This window comes from Telmatherina bonti (assembly GCF_933228915.1).
Source record: "Telmatherina bonti genome assembly, chromosome: 1".
Lineage (NCBI taxonomy): Eukaryota > Metazoa > Chordata > Actinopteri > Atheriniformes > Telmatherinidae > Telmatherina > Telmatherina bonti.
This window is the reverse complement of record NC_136619.1, coordinates 21,134,509-21,152,951: the sequence shown is the minus strand read 5'-3', so window position 1 is coordinate 21,152,951 and position 18,443 is coordinate 21,134,509. Positions and strand designations below refer to the sequence as shown.

The 18,443-nt window shown below is 35.7% G+C and overlaps 1 protein-coding gene across 1 annotated transcript; it reads left to right on the top strand.

Annotated features, from left to right (window-relative positions):
• Positions 1 to 6,842: 6,842 nt before the first annotated feature.
• Positions 6,843 to 17,212, top strand: LOC306759032 (globoside alpha-1,3-N-acetylgalactosaminyltransferase 1-like). The gene is made up of 11 exons (XM_079244514.1): positions 6,843 to 6,973; positions 9,739 to 9,780; positions 9,916 to 10,038; positions 11,133 to 11,165; positions 14,495 to 14,629; positions 14,777 to 14,885; positions 15,811 to 15,924; positions 16,216 to 16,332; positions 16,587 to 16,720; positions 16,851 to 16,928; positions 17,024 to 17,212. The coding sequence occupies exons 1-11, from the start codon at positions 6,909 to 6,911 to the stop codon at positions 17,169 to 17,171; spliced, it is 1,098 nt and encodes a 365-aa protein (XP_079100640.1). The 5' UTR covers positions 6,843 to 6,908; the 3' UTR covers positions 17,172 to 17,212.
• The last annotated feature ends 1,231 nt before the right edge of the window (positions 17,213 to 18,443 follow it).

Genomic DNA, 18,443 nt, shown 5'->3' with positions numbered 1-18,443 from the left:
GATAAGCGGTTGAGCAAATGAATGAATTACTTTTTCAGCATCAAAATAATTTTTCATTTCTCATGATTATGTAATAACTACCCTTTTTGAACTACAGTTCAAGTTTTTTTCAAAGCTAAATATAGTTTTTTCCCGCATCAGTATTGAGCCCTATTCTAGCCCTATTCTAGCACCATTATTCTCCTGTATTCCTTGGAACTAAAGAGGCTGAAATAGCTTAGTTGTTAATGACGTTGTATAGAGGGTTTGAAGTGTTGTCCATGATGCTCTTCTACTTTTGCGGCACTCATTTTTGTACAACCACTTCTTATGACTTCACAGTTATCAACACAGAACCATCTTTCTCAATCAGTTTGTTCAAATTCTTTAACAGGGTCAGATTGAACATCATATATACATAATATCTATACCATCATATAGAACATCACACCCGTGGATTCACAAATCTGTTAAATCAATTTTTGCAGGACACATGGGACACAGTGGTGCAGCTCTACTAGGTGTCCAAAGTCAGTCCTCAAGGTCCTGCAGGTTTTCAATGTATTCCTGCTTCAACACACCTGAATGAAATTAAATTAATATAAAAGCCTATAAACGTCAGCACAATGACTTATTAATTTGAGTCAGGTGTGTTTGAGCAGGGATACATCAAACATCTGCAGGATTGTGGCCCCTTGAAGACCAGAGCCAGACATATCTGTATAAATAAATTGTTGGCTTGCATACAGTACTGTGAAAGCAAATCTTTTTATATACAGTCTATGCGCATATCACGCTCATAGACTTACGAGCTGACGTCTCATAGCGCCGCCATCTTGGATGGGTCTCCCATGCGCCTCCAATGCATTTATTTGTAAGTTGTTGTCCCAATCACAACAATAATGTCACGAATTTTTACTTTTTTTTTTTCAGTTTGGTTTGTTACAAAGGGCAGAGATATTATTATGATACAGGTTACTGTAAAATATTAAAAACGGTGCTTTTATGCTAAAGAATTTTTTGATAATGCTATTTAACCGAGACAGCTACAAAATAGATACATGTCTGAATGAATTTAATACTAACATGTTTGATTGTTTATCAGTGCATTTGTATTTATCTATCTATTTTTATCTGGTCAAATAAAAAATTATTCAACCTTGTGAAATGTAATTCCACACGATCTGCTTCCAATATTTCGCCAGTTATTGCAACCATATGCTGAACAAAATACGGGAATAGTTGCTGACTTTCTCTTGAATTCGGTTGACCCTTTCTTTTTTTACATTTATTAATTTATCAATATCGAGATACAGTTTTACAAAGTCTGAAAATAAAGTATTGTATCAAAATTGTGCAATTCAAAAGTTACCCAGAAAAACACTTGAAGCGCGTAAACCTCCGCCAAGGCCTTTAAAAAGTTCCTGGATCGAAACAGTGATCTGGATCACCACCAAAATTAAATCAGTTCTTCCTTTTCACATTTCCAACAATTCCTGAAAATTTCATGAAAATCCGTCAATAACTTAGTTATCTTGAACACAAACAGATAAATCCTGTAAAAACATAACCTCCTTGGTGGAGGTTTAGGTTACCATGTAAAACTCTCTTTGTGAGGCATCAAGATAATATATTTCCATAAACACTTCATATGAGTAAAAATTATCATTTGCATTTAGTATATTATTTACTGTGTTAACTTTATTTTTAACACTGATGTAGAAAAGTGTTTTGTTTGTGTGTAATATATATGCGTTGTTCCACAGAAAACAGACAACAGTTATGTGACGAAACTAGGTTGACTCTGCAGCAAGACTCGAAAGCGGAGACCCATCCAATATGGCGGCGAAGCAGGTTTACTCACCATCGCTCAAAGAGGCGTCTACGTATCAATGATGGCTGTGTCATAGTATGCTGTTTCCTTTAAGCAACTGCAGCCTTTCTGTTGCTTCCGAGAGTTTTTTGTTTCTCCCGCCTCAGATTAGGGGATTTGAGGGAATCAAGATGGCGGAATAAACAGCTGCATCTTTTGCAGGGGCTAAAAGTGAAAGTCAATTAGTTCTAAGAAATGTAATTCTAGACTCAAATAACCAACCCAACGGAACCTAAAGATTGAAGTAACACCGCAAAGCAAGTTTTAGGACACCAGCAGTGGAAAATAAAAGAAGGTATTCGGACTGTCAGTATGGAGAAGGCTGAACAACAAGCTGGCATACAAGACTACAATTTAGCAGAACTCAAAGAGGCATGTGATAAAGAAGACATTCAGGAAATAAAAGACATGGATACAAGCAAGGTAACACTTTTGAATGAACATACACCGCTAGGCCCATCATCCTCCAGTTTGCAACACAGATGGCCAGGAAGGACATCTGGAAGAAATCCAAAGATGCAAGAGTCTGCAAAGAATTGAAAATCCACTTCAGGGAATACTTTTCAAAGAAGACCGAGAGACCAGAGCCAAGCTGTGGCCGAAAGTGGAATAGGCCAGGTGTAAAGGCAGGAAGACTTTCCTGAAAGGATGCGTTGAACCTTGAAAAAAAGAAAAAAATTTAAAAAATGGATGTAAAAGACAAAGGTCTTAACCTCAGGTAATCAGAAAAGTGAATATGAGAAACATTGTGTTTCAGAGCATAATATTGTGGGGAGTGCTGTAGGTGTGGACCCAAATGAAGAGTCGAAGCCAGGGGTGCAGAGTCAAGCCAGTTTTTATTCTTTGCCACAGGAAACTTGTGACACAGGGGAGTACCAAAACACAATGAACCCACACAGGAGAACGGAAAACTATGGGTATAAATACACTGAACAAAACGAGACCCAGGTGACATGAATGAACTAACGAGAACAGATGAAACTAATGAAGAACATTCTTTTTTTAGCGTTTCCGATTTGAAACGCTAAAAAAATTAGATTCGGAGAAAGTTTCTGGAAAGTAATTGAAATGTTTTACAAAGATATTGTCAGTTATGCTTCTCTTTATCCAGGCATATCACCTAGATTAGAGATAACTCGAGGGATCAGACAGGGTTGTCCAATTTCACTGAAACTCTTCATTCTACGTACTCAGATTTTAGCTTATTTGACAGTAAATAACCAGGATTTTAAAGGGATTACATTTTTTGATTATGAGTTCCACATCAGTCAATTCACAGATGATAGTTTTTTTCTTAAAGGACAAATCAGTGGTCAGTAAAGTAATAAACATTTATTCTCTTTTATCCAAAGCATCTGACTTAAATGTAAATCTTAAGAAATGTGCAATATTACCTCTATATCCTTGTACAAACACACAAATAATGTCCATCCAGGTTAAATCTAAAGTTAATTATCTTGGTATCCAATTAATTAAAGAGATTTTTTAAAAAAAAAAAAAAAAAAAAAAGAAGAAAAAATTTATCCATGTTTCTCGATGTACGTGTCTCCTAAAAAAATTAAAAAAGCAAACTCTATAATTTAGAACTTTTATCCGGAGAAATAAAAACGCACTATGTTAAAAAAAAATAAACACTGGTAAAAGAGTACAAAGAAGGAGGTCTGAAAACCCTGAAATTTGAATCAATGTTAGGAGTCTTTAAAACAAACTGGATAAAAGCCTTTATGTCTCAAACAGAATCAATTTGGTTTTACATCCCTAAAATATATCTTTAAGAAAATTGGAGGATTGGACTTTGTGTTAAAATAGGATTTTGAAACTACAAAGCTGACTGTGAAGCTATCTGAGTTTCATAAACATGTACTGAACTTTTGGAAGATAATATTCTCCCAAAATTTCACCCAACATAGTTCTACTTTATGGAATAACAGAACAATGATGATAAACAGGAAAACTATATTCAAACAGAACTGGTTCATTAAAAAGGTGATTTTTGTGACCAAGCTAGTTGATGAACATGGAAACTTTGCACATTTTAATACCTTTAAAGAAAAATGTCACATTCATTTCTCCTTTAGAGAATTCTGCAAAATATGTAAAGCAATCCCCCCAACTCTAATACATTTAATAAAAAATACTATCTCTTAAACAAGATTACACGCGTTCATGCCAGTATTAAAAATTAATCAACTACATATTAGTGATAAAAAAAAATGCAACCAATTCACTGGAAAAGCTTTCACATGTAAAACCTTTCAAGACTACACAAGAATGGCAAAACAAAAAATGATTTATTAAATATAGACAAATTTTCAAAATATTTAAAATGGCCAATTCCACCAAAAGTAAAAGAATTACAATTCAAAATTATCCATAGCTATTACCCTTCAGCAAAAACCCTTAAAAATGGAAAAGAAAATGAACCAAATTCCAATATACAAAAATTATATTGATAAACACAGAGCTGACACGATCAATATTATAAAAATGATGGGAAAATACCATATCCATACATGTAAATGGAAAAACCAAAGACCTTCAGCACCATGTTTCAAAAACTAACTTAAAATCTTCTATCCCTCTATAATATTACTCTCTTGGTGCAACTTAGACACATCGCCAGTGTTGTATCCCAGGTTCATTGGGTGTTTCGGGTCTCACAACAGAAACCCTCACCTAGGTGACCCATCCAGGGTTGATCAAGCCCCAGCTTGTGTCTAAGTAGCCTTTAGCCACTGACTCCCCCGCTTGATCCACAGCCATCTTGACACTTTCTCTGCTGCGTCTGTGATGTTTTGGATGACTTTTCTTTTCTGCAGCCCGTTCACTCCTAACATCTTGAGGGACTGGCTGGCAAAACCTCTGCACCCGACCTCGATGGGTTAACACCAGGTCCTCCATTCTCTACTCCTACATTGCCAGCACCTCATACTTGTCCCGCTTCCTCTCAAAGGCCTTTCATCTTGTCTTCCCAGGGGACAGTCAGCACCAGCAGGACCACTTGCTTTGATGTTTCAGACACCAGAACTATGTCTGGCCTAAGTGTGGTCTCTGTGATGTCGACCTTCAGCTGCCAGTCCTGAGCTGATGCCAACAGCCCCACCACCTGGCTCCGGTGCTGCTGTGACTTCTCCCGAGCCCTTACAAAGGCGATGGCTTGCCTTGTTGGGTGTTGGCGTTTTCTGTTTCCATTCATTGATGACCTCTGATATGACCCTCAGAACTTGGTCGTGGCGCCAGCAGTATCGTCCCTCCCCAAGTGCTCTCAGGCAACAGCACAAAATGTGCTCCAGCAATCCAGGTTTCTGGCAGAGTATGCACAAAGGGGACTCGGCAAGCCCCAGCGAAAGAGATTGGATGGACTTGGGAGTACATCATACACTGAATGGATGAGGAACTTGATCCGGAGTAGCTCAGATCCCGAAGGCTCTGACCAAGATATTCTCCGGTCCACTACCTCCTCCCATCGAGTCCATGTGCCCTGCAGCCGCATACCAACTATCCAACAGCAGTGGGCTTTCTCCACTCCTGCCCGATCTCCTCTTGGATCAGTTTTTGTCTCTCTTTTCTTTGGGACTGATTTTATTTAGGCCAAGGAATACTCCCAAGACCTGCCCTTCTGGATGCTACTGTTCCCATTAGCTCGCAGTGTTGCAGTCGTGCTTCAGCTTGAATGACTGCCTCATGGGCCTTCCACTTCCTGCCGGTTCTTAAAGTTGTCACAACTTTTTTAAAATAAAAAATTAATAGGTAAATAAACATTAATAAATACTTTTAAATGAATGAATTGTCTATGTCCCTCATCTTATTGAACTTATGTCCAAAAGCATCACTTTCACTTGGTTGGAATCAGCAAAAAATTTCTCAAGATTAGAAAAGTGGGCCTGTATAATTATTTTAAGTATATATTGTTTTTACTTTGTGTTTTATTTATATATGGATGTTTTGAGTAACGTGACAGTGAACATCCTAGTATTTATTTATTTATATTGTGTGTGTGTGTGTGCGTGTGTGCCTTGCCAAATACATTTATGTTTTTGTATTAAATGGAGATTCCTACTTGATTTTGTAATTATTGTATTGTTCAATAAAGTTTTTGAAAAAATAAAAGTCCCTAAATAAATAAAGTACCGTAGTAATAAATAAATAATATATGTATAATTATGTAATTATGTATGTATGTATATATATATATATATATATATATATATATATATATATATATATATATATATATATATATATATATATATATACATAAAAATTTGTGAGTGTGTGTCATCATTCTTCTTTCCAGATTAATAAAATTGGCATAAATTGGAAAATGTTTCTAACCAGCATGCATTGCCTTATACGGAAGAGTATTAGGGCCACTGAATAAAAAATAATAATAATTCTGAGAAAAAAGTCAGAATTCTGAGATCAAAGTCAGAATTCTGAGATTAAAGTCAGAATTCTGATTTTTTTTCTCAGAATTATTATTTTTTTCATTCAGTGGCCCTAATACTCTTCCGTAATCATGTTTTGCACCTAAAGCAGCAAATGACGTTATCACAAAACTGCACAATAGATGTATTTCTAAGTAGGCATATGCCAGAGTAAGCATATTTTAGACAACTTCCTATACAGACTCAGATTCAAATAAAAGGAAACTCTTAATCCCACACTACATTTTAGTTCTGAAGACGAGCGATCTTCCGAGAGACCTTAAAAAGAAGTCTTCCCAATCTTATAGAGTATTTCTAAATGAAAATAGAAACATACAGATCTGACACACACGCACAGCAGGGTGGCAGTATGGTTCTTCCTTATGCTGTTTAAAAAAAACTTCAAATATTTAATCCAATAAACGAGACAAAACAACAATGAATCCGAGTATAACAGCTGGCACCTCCTCCTCAGGAAAGGTGGTCGCCTGTTTATTACAGACCAGCTGCTCCAAACTGGGGTCAGGCTACGCAGCTTGGAGGTTCTTCCTCTTTCAGTTTCCCATGTTGAGGTCACCCTCACCAGAGGTGATTAAGTTCAGTGTAGTCGCAAACCCACCGGATTTAAAATGCTGCGAACCTCCCCAAAAATCAACATTTTCATCAGCTGTGCGATTCTTCTCGTCATTTTTTTGTAAGTAAACTTCATTTTGTGTTGTTGACCAAACCATATAAGATCACAAAATTAATCTATTGTAAGAATTGAAAGAGGAACATCTAGACACGCGGTATTTGATGGAGAAATTATAAAGCGACAGTCACATATTGAATAGAATACTGTAGAAATATTTATTTATAAACATTATTATTGTTGTTGTTATTATTAGATCACTTTTAACTACAAATAATCCAAGCTAGGGACCGGAATAGTCTTTGTATTTCATTGCATATTCTAGCGTCACTCCTCGCGCTGCGCGGAAGTTTATAGGGCGATGCCCTAAACGTTTCCTGGACCGTTATAGAACCAACTGTTTCAGCTTCTAAGCTTTATCTAAACGTTAAATTGACGACGACAAGATCTTTTACACAATCTGCTCGTGTAGATATAATTTTAGCTTATTTGAATACGTGCAAATGTTTTGATATGTAAGCGACATGTGTATATTAGAATTACATATCAGCATTTTATCAACGTGATGTGTTCCAATAATTCTGTTATTTATTGCACATAAATGTGACATTAAAATAATTTTTAATAGTATAATCTAGGAAATGTGGTTGATTTGCACTGGCTGAGGGAACTTCCTGGTTCGTTGTAATGTTTCTTTTAGGTTCCCAGAGGAGTCTTGTTTCCTCTGAAAATCGATACTGCTTGAACATTTGCACGCTTTTACCTCCACTTATCAGGCAACTTGATGTAAATAAAATTCTAAATATGGCAATCACCAAGGTAAAAGTTTTATGTGACTGACAAAACCAGAAATAATATAATATAATATAATATAATATAATATAATATAATATAATATAATATAATATAATATAATAGCAAATATGATAAAATATAAAAGTACATAATAAAAGTTATTAGCAGTTTAAAAAGCTGCATGTTGCAGGAGTGATGTGCATTGTTTTAATTGAGTTTTAAAAAAAATTGGAAAACTAACCACAGCCTCTTTTTTTCTAGAATGTGTGCCTTTATGTTATGTACATTTCTCTTGCCTTTTAGCATGACAGTATTCTTCTTTTTCTATTTTCTGGTGTGTGTTTTTCTCACCTGACCCAGTTGCAAATAGGTGGGAGTGAGAGGGGTGCAAGAATAGTTAGGAGGATTTTAGAGATGTACAGACAGTTGTATAAACCGCAAATGTTTGCATGGACGTGTTCTTAATGAATTTGCATTGTTCAAATCTTAATTTGCATTGGCATGCTAGGCAATTCTGCTTGTAACATACACAGTGTTGGGCAAAAATGAAAGGGCCATGATTATTATCAAACATCGAAGCTCGAGTATAAACTAAACATTTGTAATTTGTAGTATTTATCAGATCCTTAAATCCTTTGTGAAACAGTATACACTGCCTCTGCCAAGATGGTTTTATTTGTTTAATGATTAATCCAAGTCTTGGAGGAGCCCATATCCGATCTGTTGTCCTGCAACTTTTAGATGACCTGATTCAAATGGCTGACTTTTTTCTCTGCATGTCATTCAGCTCTTCAGAGACAATAACAAGTCACTCATTCAATTCAGGTGTGTTGGAGACGAGATGCATCTACAAGTTGCAGGATGTAGATCTTGAGGACTGGACTTGGGCACACCTGCAATAGAATTCAAAACAGGACAAGACAAGAATCAAACTTTACTTTTTGATTAACCGATCAATACATGTAAATTAGATTAATTCACATTAGTTTGATTTCATTCCATTTGATTTACTTTAACTTCCTTAATTTAGATAAATATACAGTACATAATTTTATGTTGACATGGAGCATCCTATGAAGAAGTCATTGTAGTGTAGTGTAGTCAGTGTAATTGCTTCTGAAGGAAGAGAGCTGAATAACAGCTAAAGTCAAAAGAGGGGGGAAAACAACAACAGCTTGTATTTATGATATGGCTTTCTGTTAGATTACATTTTTGGCTGTAAAAACAGACAGATGTGAAAAATACCATAATAAATAACTGATGTTGAAATGCATTTGGCTACTTTAGTTGTTCGGATGCTGTATTTAATCAGTCATTTTGTTTCACAGTCACACTGTTGTGAAGTTTCATAGGAAACCGTCCAGTATGCTCCAGACCAAAGTTAATTGGTAACGCATGTACTTGTAAGATTAAAGGAACAACAGCTGAGTTTTTTTTTCTTATTTAAATCATGTAAGCTATTTTTGTTATTCTCTGTCCAATTTCTAGTGATTCACGCATATGAGCATCAACCTGCCAGGACAAAAAAAGATTGCACAAAAACCAACCCATACTTTTGCATTTGCAATTCTTTTACATACACATACCTTGTTTAGCCTGTTCATACCTGTTCATACATGTTCAGCTCAGTTTTCAGTTTTCAGTTTTTTGTTTCCTGAAAACTCAAGTGTCATTGTTTAACCACAAAAAAAAAATTTTTTGTTATATATTTATGAGGATAAATTTTAGCTCTTGTAAGCATGACTACTGGCTACATCTTGCTAAGTTAACCATGACATGTTCTGTAATGTCACCATATGCTTATTTGATTCATAAAAGTGTTCACTCCCTCCTGTTGAATTTTACAATTCAACACATTAAAATCCTTTTAATGTGTACTTTGGTGGCTATGATCTGGCCTACTACAAACTGCTGACTACAGTTTGTCTCATCCTGACCTTAACTTTTCCTTGAACAAAAAAAAACAACATTTTTATTAAAAGGTTTAACTGAGAAAAAACACAGAAATAATAAAATGGTGTCTGTCTTTACAGCTTCCTCTATGTTTACTCAAAAAATTACATCACATTCTCAAGGTAAGTAAAGCTAAATTGTATGTTACACAGAGCTGGAATGTATTGATAGTTTTTAGTTGATTGGTGACTTTTAAAATCAAGCTGTCTGCTATTTTAATTCACATGCATTGTCGTGTAATGTGCTTCTATTTTAAGCTTTTGTAAGCCACACACTGCCTCTGTTCAAGATGAGAAGTTAATAGTGGAGAAAATAATAAAGATAAATGAATGCTCAAGGAAAGACAACTGGTACATTGGAGATCTAACCATGGCGCCTGGGTAAGAATCAGCTTTTCTCTTAAGTATGTAACACTCAGTTACTTGTATAGTTCATGCCACTTTCCCACTTTACACAAAGTAAATTAAGAAATGTCAGATCAAAAAATGGGCAGCATGTGCATCATGCATCTTGAAACTATTTATTATTATGTATAAAACACTTCCATATAGATAGATAATATTTTGATGAACTGTTATTTCTATTTTTCAGTTTCCTGCACACAGGTTTTCATTTATTGTTGTATTTTAATCATTTGCAACAGCTTGAAGTTACTTGACCCTGTGTAGAAAGAAGTGTCACTGCCATAGATTCATGTAACTACATGTTAAAGCTGGGGTAAGGAAGTGTTTAGAAGCTAGCAAGATTTGAAAGTGGATCCCTGTCTTGGCTCCTCCCCCTCTGGTTTTGCTCCATTCATGATCCAAGACTTTTTTTATAAAAGATGAACAACTCCATTTCAGTCCAAATGTTTGGATTGGTCAGAGTTTTTACAGATTTACAGTTTTTACAGGTCTAACTAAATTTCTTATTGTTCGTGATGACAAAACGTATGGACTACTATCAGGATGTAGAACCACTTCACCCAGAGTTAAAAAAAAAAAAAAAATATATATATATATATGTACATATATATATATATATATATATATATATATATATATATATATATATATATATATATATATATATATATATATATATATATATATATATATATATGAGCAAGATTACCTACCCCAGCTTTAAGTATGGAATAAAATGAGTGATTTTTGGCTGTACTTGTTCCTAAGGATTCTGAGAACTTTTTAATTAAGAGGTGTTGCTATTCATAAGAAAGAAAGACATGAAGCAAGATGTATTAATGATTTTTAAAAGTCTTATTTCTCCTGATGTAATTTTAAAAGCTCATTATTTTGACATAGCGCATAACATAGCAGATTTGTTGTTGTTTGTTTTCTGGTCACATGGTGGTGTGTCTTTCTGAACTACTACTATAGTGTTGCTTCTCATAGCCATGAGCATAGGATATGCAACAAAATGATGTTCTTTTTTCCATATTATGTTAAATCTGACCTCTGCTTTTCTTTTACAGGCTCAGTTATGCTCAGCCTAGCACACTGAAAGGGTAAGCCATCAATACAAATCTTCTGCTGTGCAATGTTACAATTTGTTACTTCAGATAAGTAACATTTTTCAAACTGATAGCTGAGCTGCATGGTGGCATAGTGGTTCGCACTATGCACACAGCTAGAAGGTTGCTGGTTAAATCCTTGACTGGGGTGGGGCCCCAACTTTGGCCTGTCTGTATGGAGTTTGTATGTTTTTGGGTTCTTTACGGGCAATCCGACTTCCTCCCACCGTCCAAAGACATGCGTGTTAGGTTAATTGGTTATCCTAAAGTGAGTGTGAATGGTTGTTTGTCTCTCTGTATTGACCGTATGATGGACTATGTAGGGTGTACCCTGCCTCTCACCCAATGATTGCTGGGATAGGCTCCAGATTCTCCGCAACCCTTAATTAAGCAGTTCGGAAAATGAATGAATGATAGCTGAACCTATCAGTTAGGCTCTTTAACCCTCTATGACATGAACATTTTTTTTTATGAGAAACAAAGTATTCCACCCTAGTTGTGGAGCTTGGTGGGGGGGTGTCTTTATAATATATCAAAAAAATCTGTCCCCCACCCCCCCCAAGACTTTGGTTTTTTTGCCTGAGTGCAGTACCATGCCATAGAGGGTTAATGACAATTTTAAAGGAGATTTGTTTTAGAGAGATAGAGATAGAGACAGAGACAGAGATAGAGATAGAGATAGAAATAGAGACAGAGACAGAGATAGAGATAGAGATAGAGATAGAGATAGAGATAGAGATAGAAATAGAGACAGAGATAGAGATAATAGGTAGGTATGTAGGTAGGTGGGATGAACACTGTAAACCTACTTGCAGATGAACAGTTATGAAGATGGAATAACTCAAGGTTTTTTATAGATAAGTAGTAAAAACAAGTTTTGGGTGCAGAATTAGCCATTTTAGTTCATTTGGCTTTTTAAACTGTGCCAAAATGGCCATGTTGGAGACCTTGCCTGAACAGTCTGTAGTAAAACCTCTGTAATTTTGTTCTGCTGCACTTTTATCTATGCATAGATAATGTCCATTTATTGTATCATGGGTTGGTAAAGGCTTAAAGATTCATCTGTGTCATTATAAAGGGATATTATCGTCATAGTGAAAGGCTTTTTATTTTTTTGCCTGAAACTTTTTTCGTTAATGTCAGTTGCCATCTTTATTTATACTTAACCAGTAATAGGTTAAGATAAGTATTTCTATTACCATGGCTGTAAAGGTATTCAAAAGCACCTTGTTGTTGCAGAAGCATACTCATTTTAATATGGGTGTGCAATTTTCAAGCAGAGGCCTAAAACCTTGTAGAGGGCTCAAAGAGTTAATAGCTGAAAAAATACGGACAACTCTGAGTTGAACTTTGTAAACATGGTTTTTGCACAGATTTATGTTTTGTCAATATAATCCAGGGAGTTCTGACGGCCCCATCTTGGCTCTCATTCTGTTCTTGTAAATACAAAGCACAGTGTGTAGAACTTCATCTGAGACAGGTACTGATTTAATCTCTGACAGACCCAGCTCACATACTCACCTTCACTGCTCATGTTTGATTAAGAAGAAAGGCAAGTTTATTTATATAGCACATTTTCTATACCACATAACTCAACATGATTTACATAAAACATTAAAAGCTTTACTAAAAGACAAAAGACAAATAGTTTATTGTCAAGTTTGACTATGACATCATCTCAAATACTGGATCTCCTCACGGCTGTGTACTCAACTTTCATTTTGTACACAGGCAGCTGTAGGGCTTCTGCTACAGGAAGTAGACTGATTAAATTCTATGATGAAATCCCTCTGTTGACTTTACTTCATGGAACAGAGGAGGCACATTGTGGCTCTTTGCCAACATTTTTTCTGTGGTGCATTGATAAGTATATGGATGTAAATGTTACTAAAACAACAGAAATCATTGTTGATTTAAGAAAGAACTCTGTCCATTGAAATTCCAGTATAATTTATTAAGGAGTCTGGGATTGTAGACTCTCACAAATATCTGGAAACTCTGCTTGACTGGAGTTTGACCTTATGACCTCTGGAAGGTGCCACCTTTCCCCATAATGTAAAACAAATATTCAAACTTCTTTTATCCCTTCTTAATCAGAATGGAAGCAGTTAATTTACCCTTTGATGAACTGGTGAATATTCCAGGGTGTACCCTGCCTCTTACCAAATATTTGCTGGGATAGGCTCCAGCTTCCCCACGACCCTTAAGTGGATTAAGAGCTTAAGAAAATGAATGAATGAACAGCATAAAGTCGTACTCTTGCTTCTTTTTGTAACAATTCTTTTTAAATGATTTATTATCCTTTTTTTTTATTTGTTGACTTCTTATGGTCACTACTGTTTGGAATGCTTGTCCATGTTTTCACACAGTTCTGCTGTCTGACCATGTTGTGTGATTTTTTTGTTAATAGTAGTTGATGTTTTTTTTTTAGGTGGTTGTGTTGTGTGGTGTGAAGACTGTCGAACTTAATAAGTTGACAGCCAGATATTAGTTTTATTGAAATGTGATCATTAAAACTAATCTACATTATCATAGGTTGCAGCCTTTCCATTGGGGCTTCAGGATATGATCATGTTGTGTGTACGTTTTATGGAAAGATGGGGTGTTGTTCATTTTATTGAGCAATGTTGTTCGCCTTATAGTGTCATTGTTTTAATAAAAGCACAATGAGAAGTAAAGTAAAAGTTTCAAAAGATGAGTCTTCAATTCTAAACAGAGGGAGAACAGTCAGTAAAAAGCACTCATCAGTCTTGAAACTGTTCCATTGGTCAAAAAGGCGTACTGCTTTTTATATGATACATTATCAACATTACAGAAAACAGGCATTTGAGCGTCCCCCTATCTGGCCTCCATTCATGGCCACAACCACAAGTTGAGCCACCTTGACACCTCAAGGACAGAAATCCAGACAGAATGGAGCCTGACATTGCATCCTTTTAGCAGATATGATGAGTGCATGAAGTCAAGATAACCAAGTAGATATCCAAAATCTAAAATCCATTACTGTGTCATTGCCCATAAAATTCTAAAATATGACTTAGCTATATTAGCATAACTGGCAAACGATATGCTCCACTAAGCCTGGCCTCACTATCAGTTTATTCATTTTGTAGAATTAAGTTGCCTCAAGAGGCACTAATGTTGATGAATATATTAACATGTGCTGATATAAGATTTTTTAAAAATGATCATGCCAAATCAGCATGATTTAAGTTTAAAAAAAAAAAGAAAAAAAGTCTGAACTAAGTCTGAACATTCCAAAGCATGTTTATGAAAAACGACACCATTGTAAGATCCTCTTTGGAATTTGCCCGTATCTACAGGCGCACGGATGTGAACTCTGTGACTAACTGGAATGCTCCTCTGGTTTGGGAAGGAACCTTTGATCCAGCAGTAATCGATGAAATTTACATAAAAATGGATCCAAGAGTTGCTGTGGTCGTTTTTGCTGTTGGCAAGTATGTACTACTAATATTAGCAGGCAGGGATTTCATATGAGTCTCTGATTGCTTCATGTACAGTATATCTATCTGCTGTTGTGCGTTTCTTGTGAACTGATCAAAATAATTTTCTATTAATCTCTTTGTTTCTATTCATATGAGCAGATACACCCGATTTCTGCCGGGCTTCATTGAGTCAGGGGAAAAGTATTTCCTTGTTGGATTCAGGGTCACTTACTATATCTTTACAGACAACAAAGAAGAAGTCCCTAAGGTCAGTTGCTTTTATTAAAATGCTTTCCAGTAGTCGGTTGGCACAAGTGAACATTTACCAGATTAAGAATAAATGCTACACAAAATGCTCGCAGTAATGCATATAATACAGAAAGTTTAAATGAACTCAACTAAATCTGTACTTTACTTTCTTATAAGTTAAAGTTTCACTTATACTCTTGTCAGTATTTTTCTGGGCAGATATTTGATTTTCAAGAAGCAACCCAAACAGTGGAAATATAAAGAAATTGTGCCAAAAAACAAACAAACAAACAAACGAGTAAGACTCTTTTGTTCGTAAGGTTTTTTGGTATTTTTTTTGGTTTGGTTTCCTTTTCGCCAGGTGTTTAGTATTTAGAGATGAGTGGAGGTGGAGCTTCATCAGACAAATGTTACCCAGGTCTGTGGGCTAGCATACACAATATCAGGGACAAGTGATGCTGTACTGATAAACATGATAGTCACTGGTGTTTTGTAGAATATATTGTGGCATGCAAAAGTTGTGACACCTACATGCTTTTTACAGATTTTTAAATAGTTTTCCTTCATCCAGTATGAAGTTTAAGCCATTGGTGGTGCATTTCTGAATTCATTAAAGCTGTAAAATGCTGTTTTAAAATCTTACTATAAAAACTTTTACTCTGCAGACACAAATTATGCATCAGAAAATAACTCAAAAGACTGTCAGATTGTGTTATGTGATCAAAATTCATGCAATCACAGAAAGCTTCGAACTCAGCAGCAGTCTTGAATTTAAACTAATACAAACTAAACTGGAGCTGAAAGAAAAACAGAAAGAATTAGAGAAAGAAAGAAAAAAATAGAGAAAGAGAGAGAGCTTTCAGAATTGACACTTTCCGATGCATAGTCTTTTTCTGAGTGTATCTTGAGGAAGTAATTTGTAATCAAATTATTATATTATTCAGGTTCAGCTTGGTAAAGGCCGTGCTATATCAGTACTCGATGTCCCTAGTGCCAAACGTTGGCAGGAAGTCGTACTTGGCAGAATGAAATGGGCCACAATCGCCATTGATAAACAGGTAAAAAAGTGAACTAAACAAAATAAAAGCTTTTGCTTGCAGATTTGTTTGTTTTTGTTTTGTTCTTTTCTCCCCATCTAGTTATAGAAACATACATTTTAAAAGCTCCTCAGTCTAGTTTTTATACAACATATTGAGCTGCATTACAAATAAAAAGCTGGACCCTGTTAACTGATATGTCATCAATATTTTAAGTGAAGAGAATTAACAAAACACAGAGCCATGAAACTTTTAGAAACATTGATTAGGACTCTTTCATTGTATTTAATCTCATGTCTGCCATGGTTACAGATCCGTAATGAAGCAGATTATCTTTTTATGATGGACATCGACAGTGTTTTCCACAACCGTTTTGGAGCAGAGTCTCTCAGTCGGCTATCTGCTGTACTTCACCGTGGCTACTATAAGGTTTCACCCCTTTTCCTACATCATGTTCCCTTTGAGTAAATTAAAGTCTTTATATATAAATTGTATCTAAGTCATGATATAATAAGCTGTTTAATGTCTATACTTTTCAGGTTATGTATTTATTGCTGGTCTTTCCTTGCCAAACCCCCCACCCCCACCCCCCCCCCCCCCCCCCCCCCACCCCCCCCCCCCCCCATTAAGAACATCTAAGTTTCTAATTATTCTAAATAATTATTTAGCCTTTTTCCATTCAGAGCACACATAGGGATAAATTTCCCTATGAGCGACGGCAAGAGTCAACAGCTTATATCCCTGCTGGTGCAGGAGACTACTATTACACTGCAGCTGTGTGGGGCGGATACCTGGAAGACATGTTCAACCTTGTCAAGTAATCAGAACAATTTTGACAATGTGCCATTAACGCTGTGTTGTGTTATGTTCAAACATAATAGCACTTTGAAGGCCAATGAAGTCTGACTTTAGCGACTGACTTGTGTTCCTCATTTTTCTTTCATCAGATACTGCTATGAGCAGTCAGAAGCAGATGCCAAGAAAAACATTGAGGCTGTATGGCAGGAGGAGAGTCATCTCAACAAGTACAGCATTTCATAAGTTGCATATTACTTGAAGCATAGTCTTCATGTCCAGTAAATATGTAAACAGAAACCAAATCTATCTTTCTGTGATGCAGGTACCTGTTATACAACAAACCAGCCAAGGTTCTGTCTCCAGAATATCTGTGGTCCGACTATGATACAGTACCATCAGACATTAGAGTCGTCAGGATCTCCCAGTTGGTCAAGAACTATAAAGAAGTGCGGCCTAATGGTGGGCAATAATATTCCATTGAATGATATTCAAGCCATAAAAACCTGGTAACTTTTTTACTGAACTGTTTAAAATACTTTGTATATTTTGGTTTTAAAAGAAATTCTTCCTGGAAAAACAAAAAAAAATTCCAATAAAAACTTTCACTGGAAACACATATTGCACAAAGAATTAAACTGATGTGTATATGCATTTCTTTGTATAAAACCACTGAGAAACAGGAACACTTCCATCTCAAATTTGTAACTGCAAAGACTCTACAAATCACACTTCAAGAAACTCTTGTACCCAGATCGTTGCCCCTATTACAGAAATTAATGTTGAATTGATTATGCAAAACACATTCACGCACACTAAAACACGTGTTTTAATCTGTATCTTTTACCTCTCCCACAAACACAGCACCTCTTTATTGGAGCTTTATTTGCATTTGATTGATGGTTATATTCTGCGACAGTGCACATGTAGACGCACTGTTTTAATTACATGCACTCAAAAAGTCTGAGTTGAGACTAAATGTTTAATGAAAGCATCGCATGGATTACAGAATGGTATTCCTATAATTCGTGCTTCCATATGATGCCTTATCTTTGGAAATCAGCACCATTACTGGTATCCACCCTTCTAGAGGAGGAAAGATCATAATCACAGTGGTGATAATGCATTTGTGTAAAGGTTTCAGACTAGCTAGGCATGATATCATTTACAATGTCTAGTGACTCAATAGCTTATTTGTTATACAAATGCATCACATCATGCTTTGTTGGTCTGATCTGGAAATTTTTTTTCTTTCCAAAACTATGGAGAAATATTGCATGCTGGACTTTTGTTTTGACATATTATATAAATAATCTTTAAAGCACTGTTGATCATATGCCATTAGATGTTTAACTTGCACATACTTCAGATCATGTCAAATTTCTCTAGTATGAAAAATATTTTTTCATCAATGTCATAGGGGGATAAATTCTTGACTAACAAAAGTTATCTTGTTAAGCAGGAAAACATTGAGGCACTACAATGAAACACTTTTGCTTGATATCATTTTAACTACTACAAACACACTGGATGTGTTGCAGGGTATTTATTAATGAATTATCAGTAATGTGGTATGTCATTGACTACTAAAAAGCAGGACAAATGTCTCACTAAGGTAGAGGTTTCAGTTTGGGGTTTTCAGTATCACAAAGCTGGTTGATCCTGAATGGCATGAATCACTATGGCAACCTATGATGGAAATCTAACCTGAAATCTAAACTTGTAAAAGATCTGCCTACCAGCTG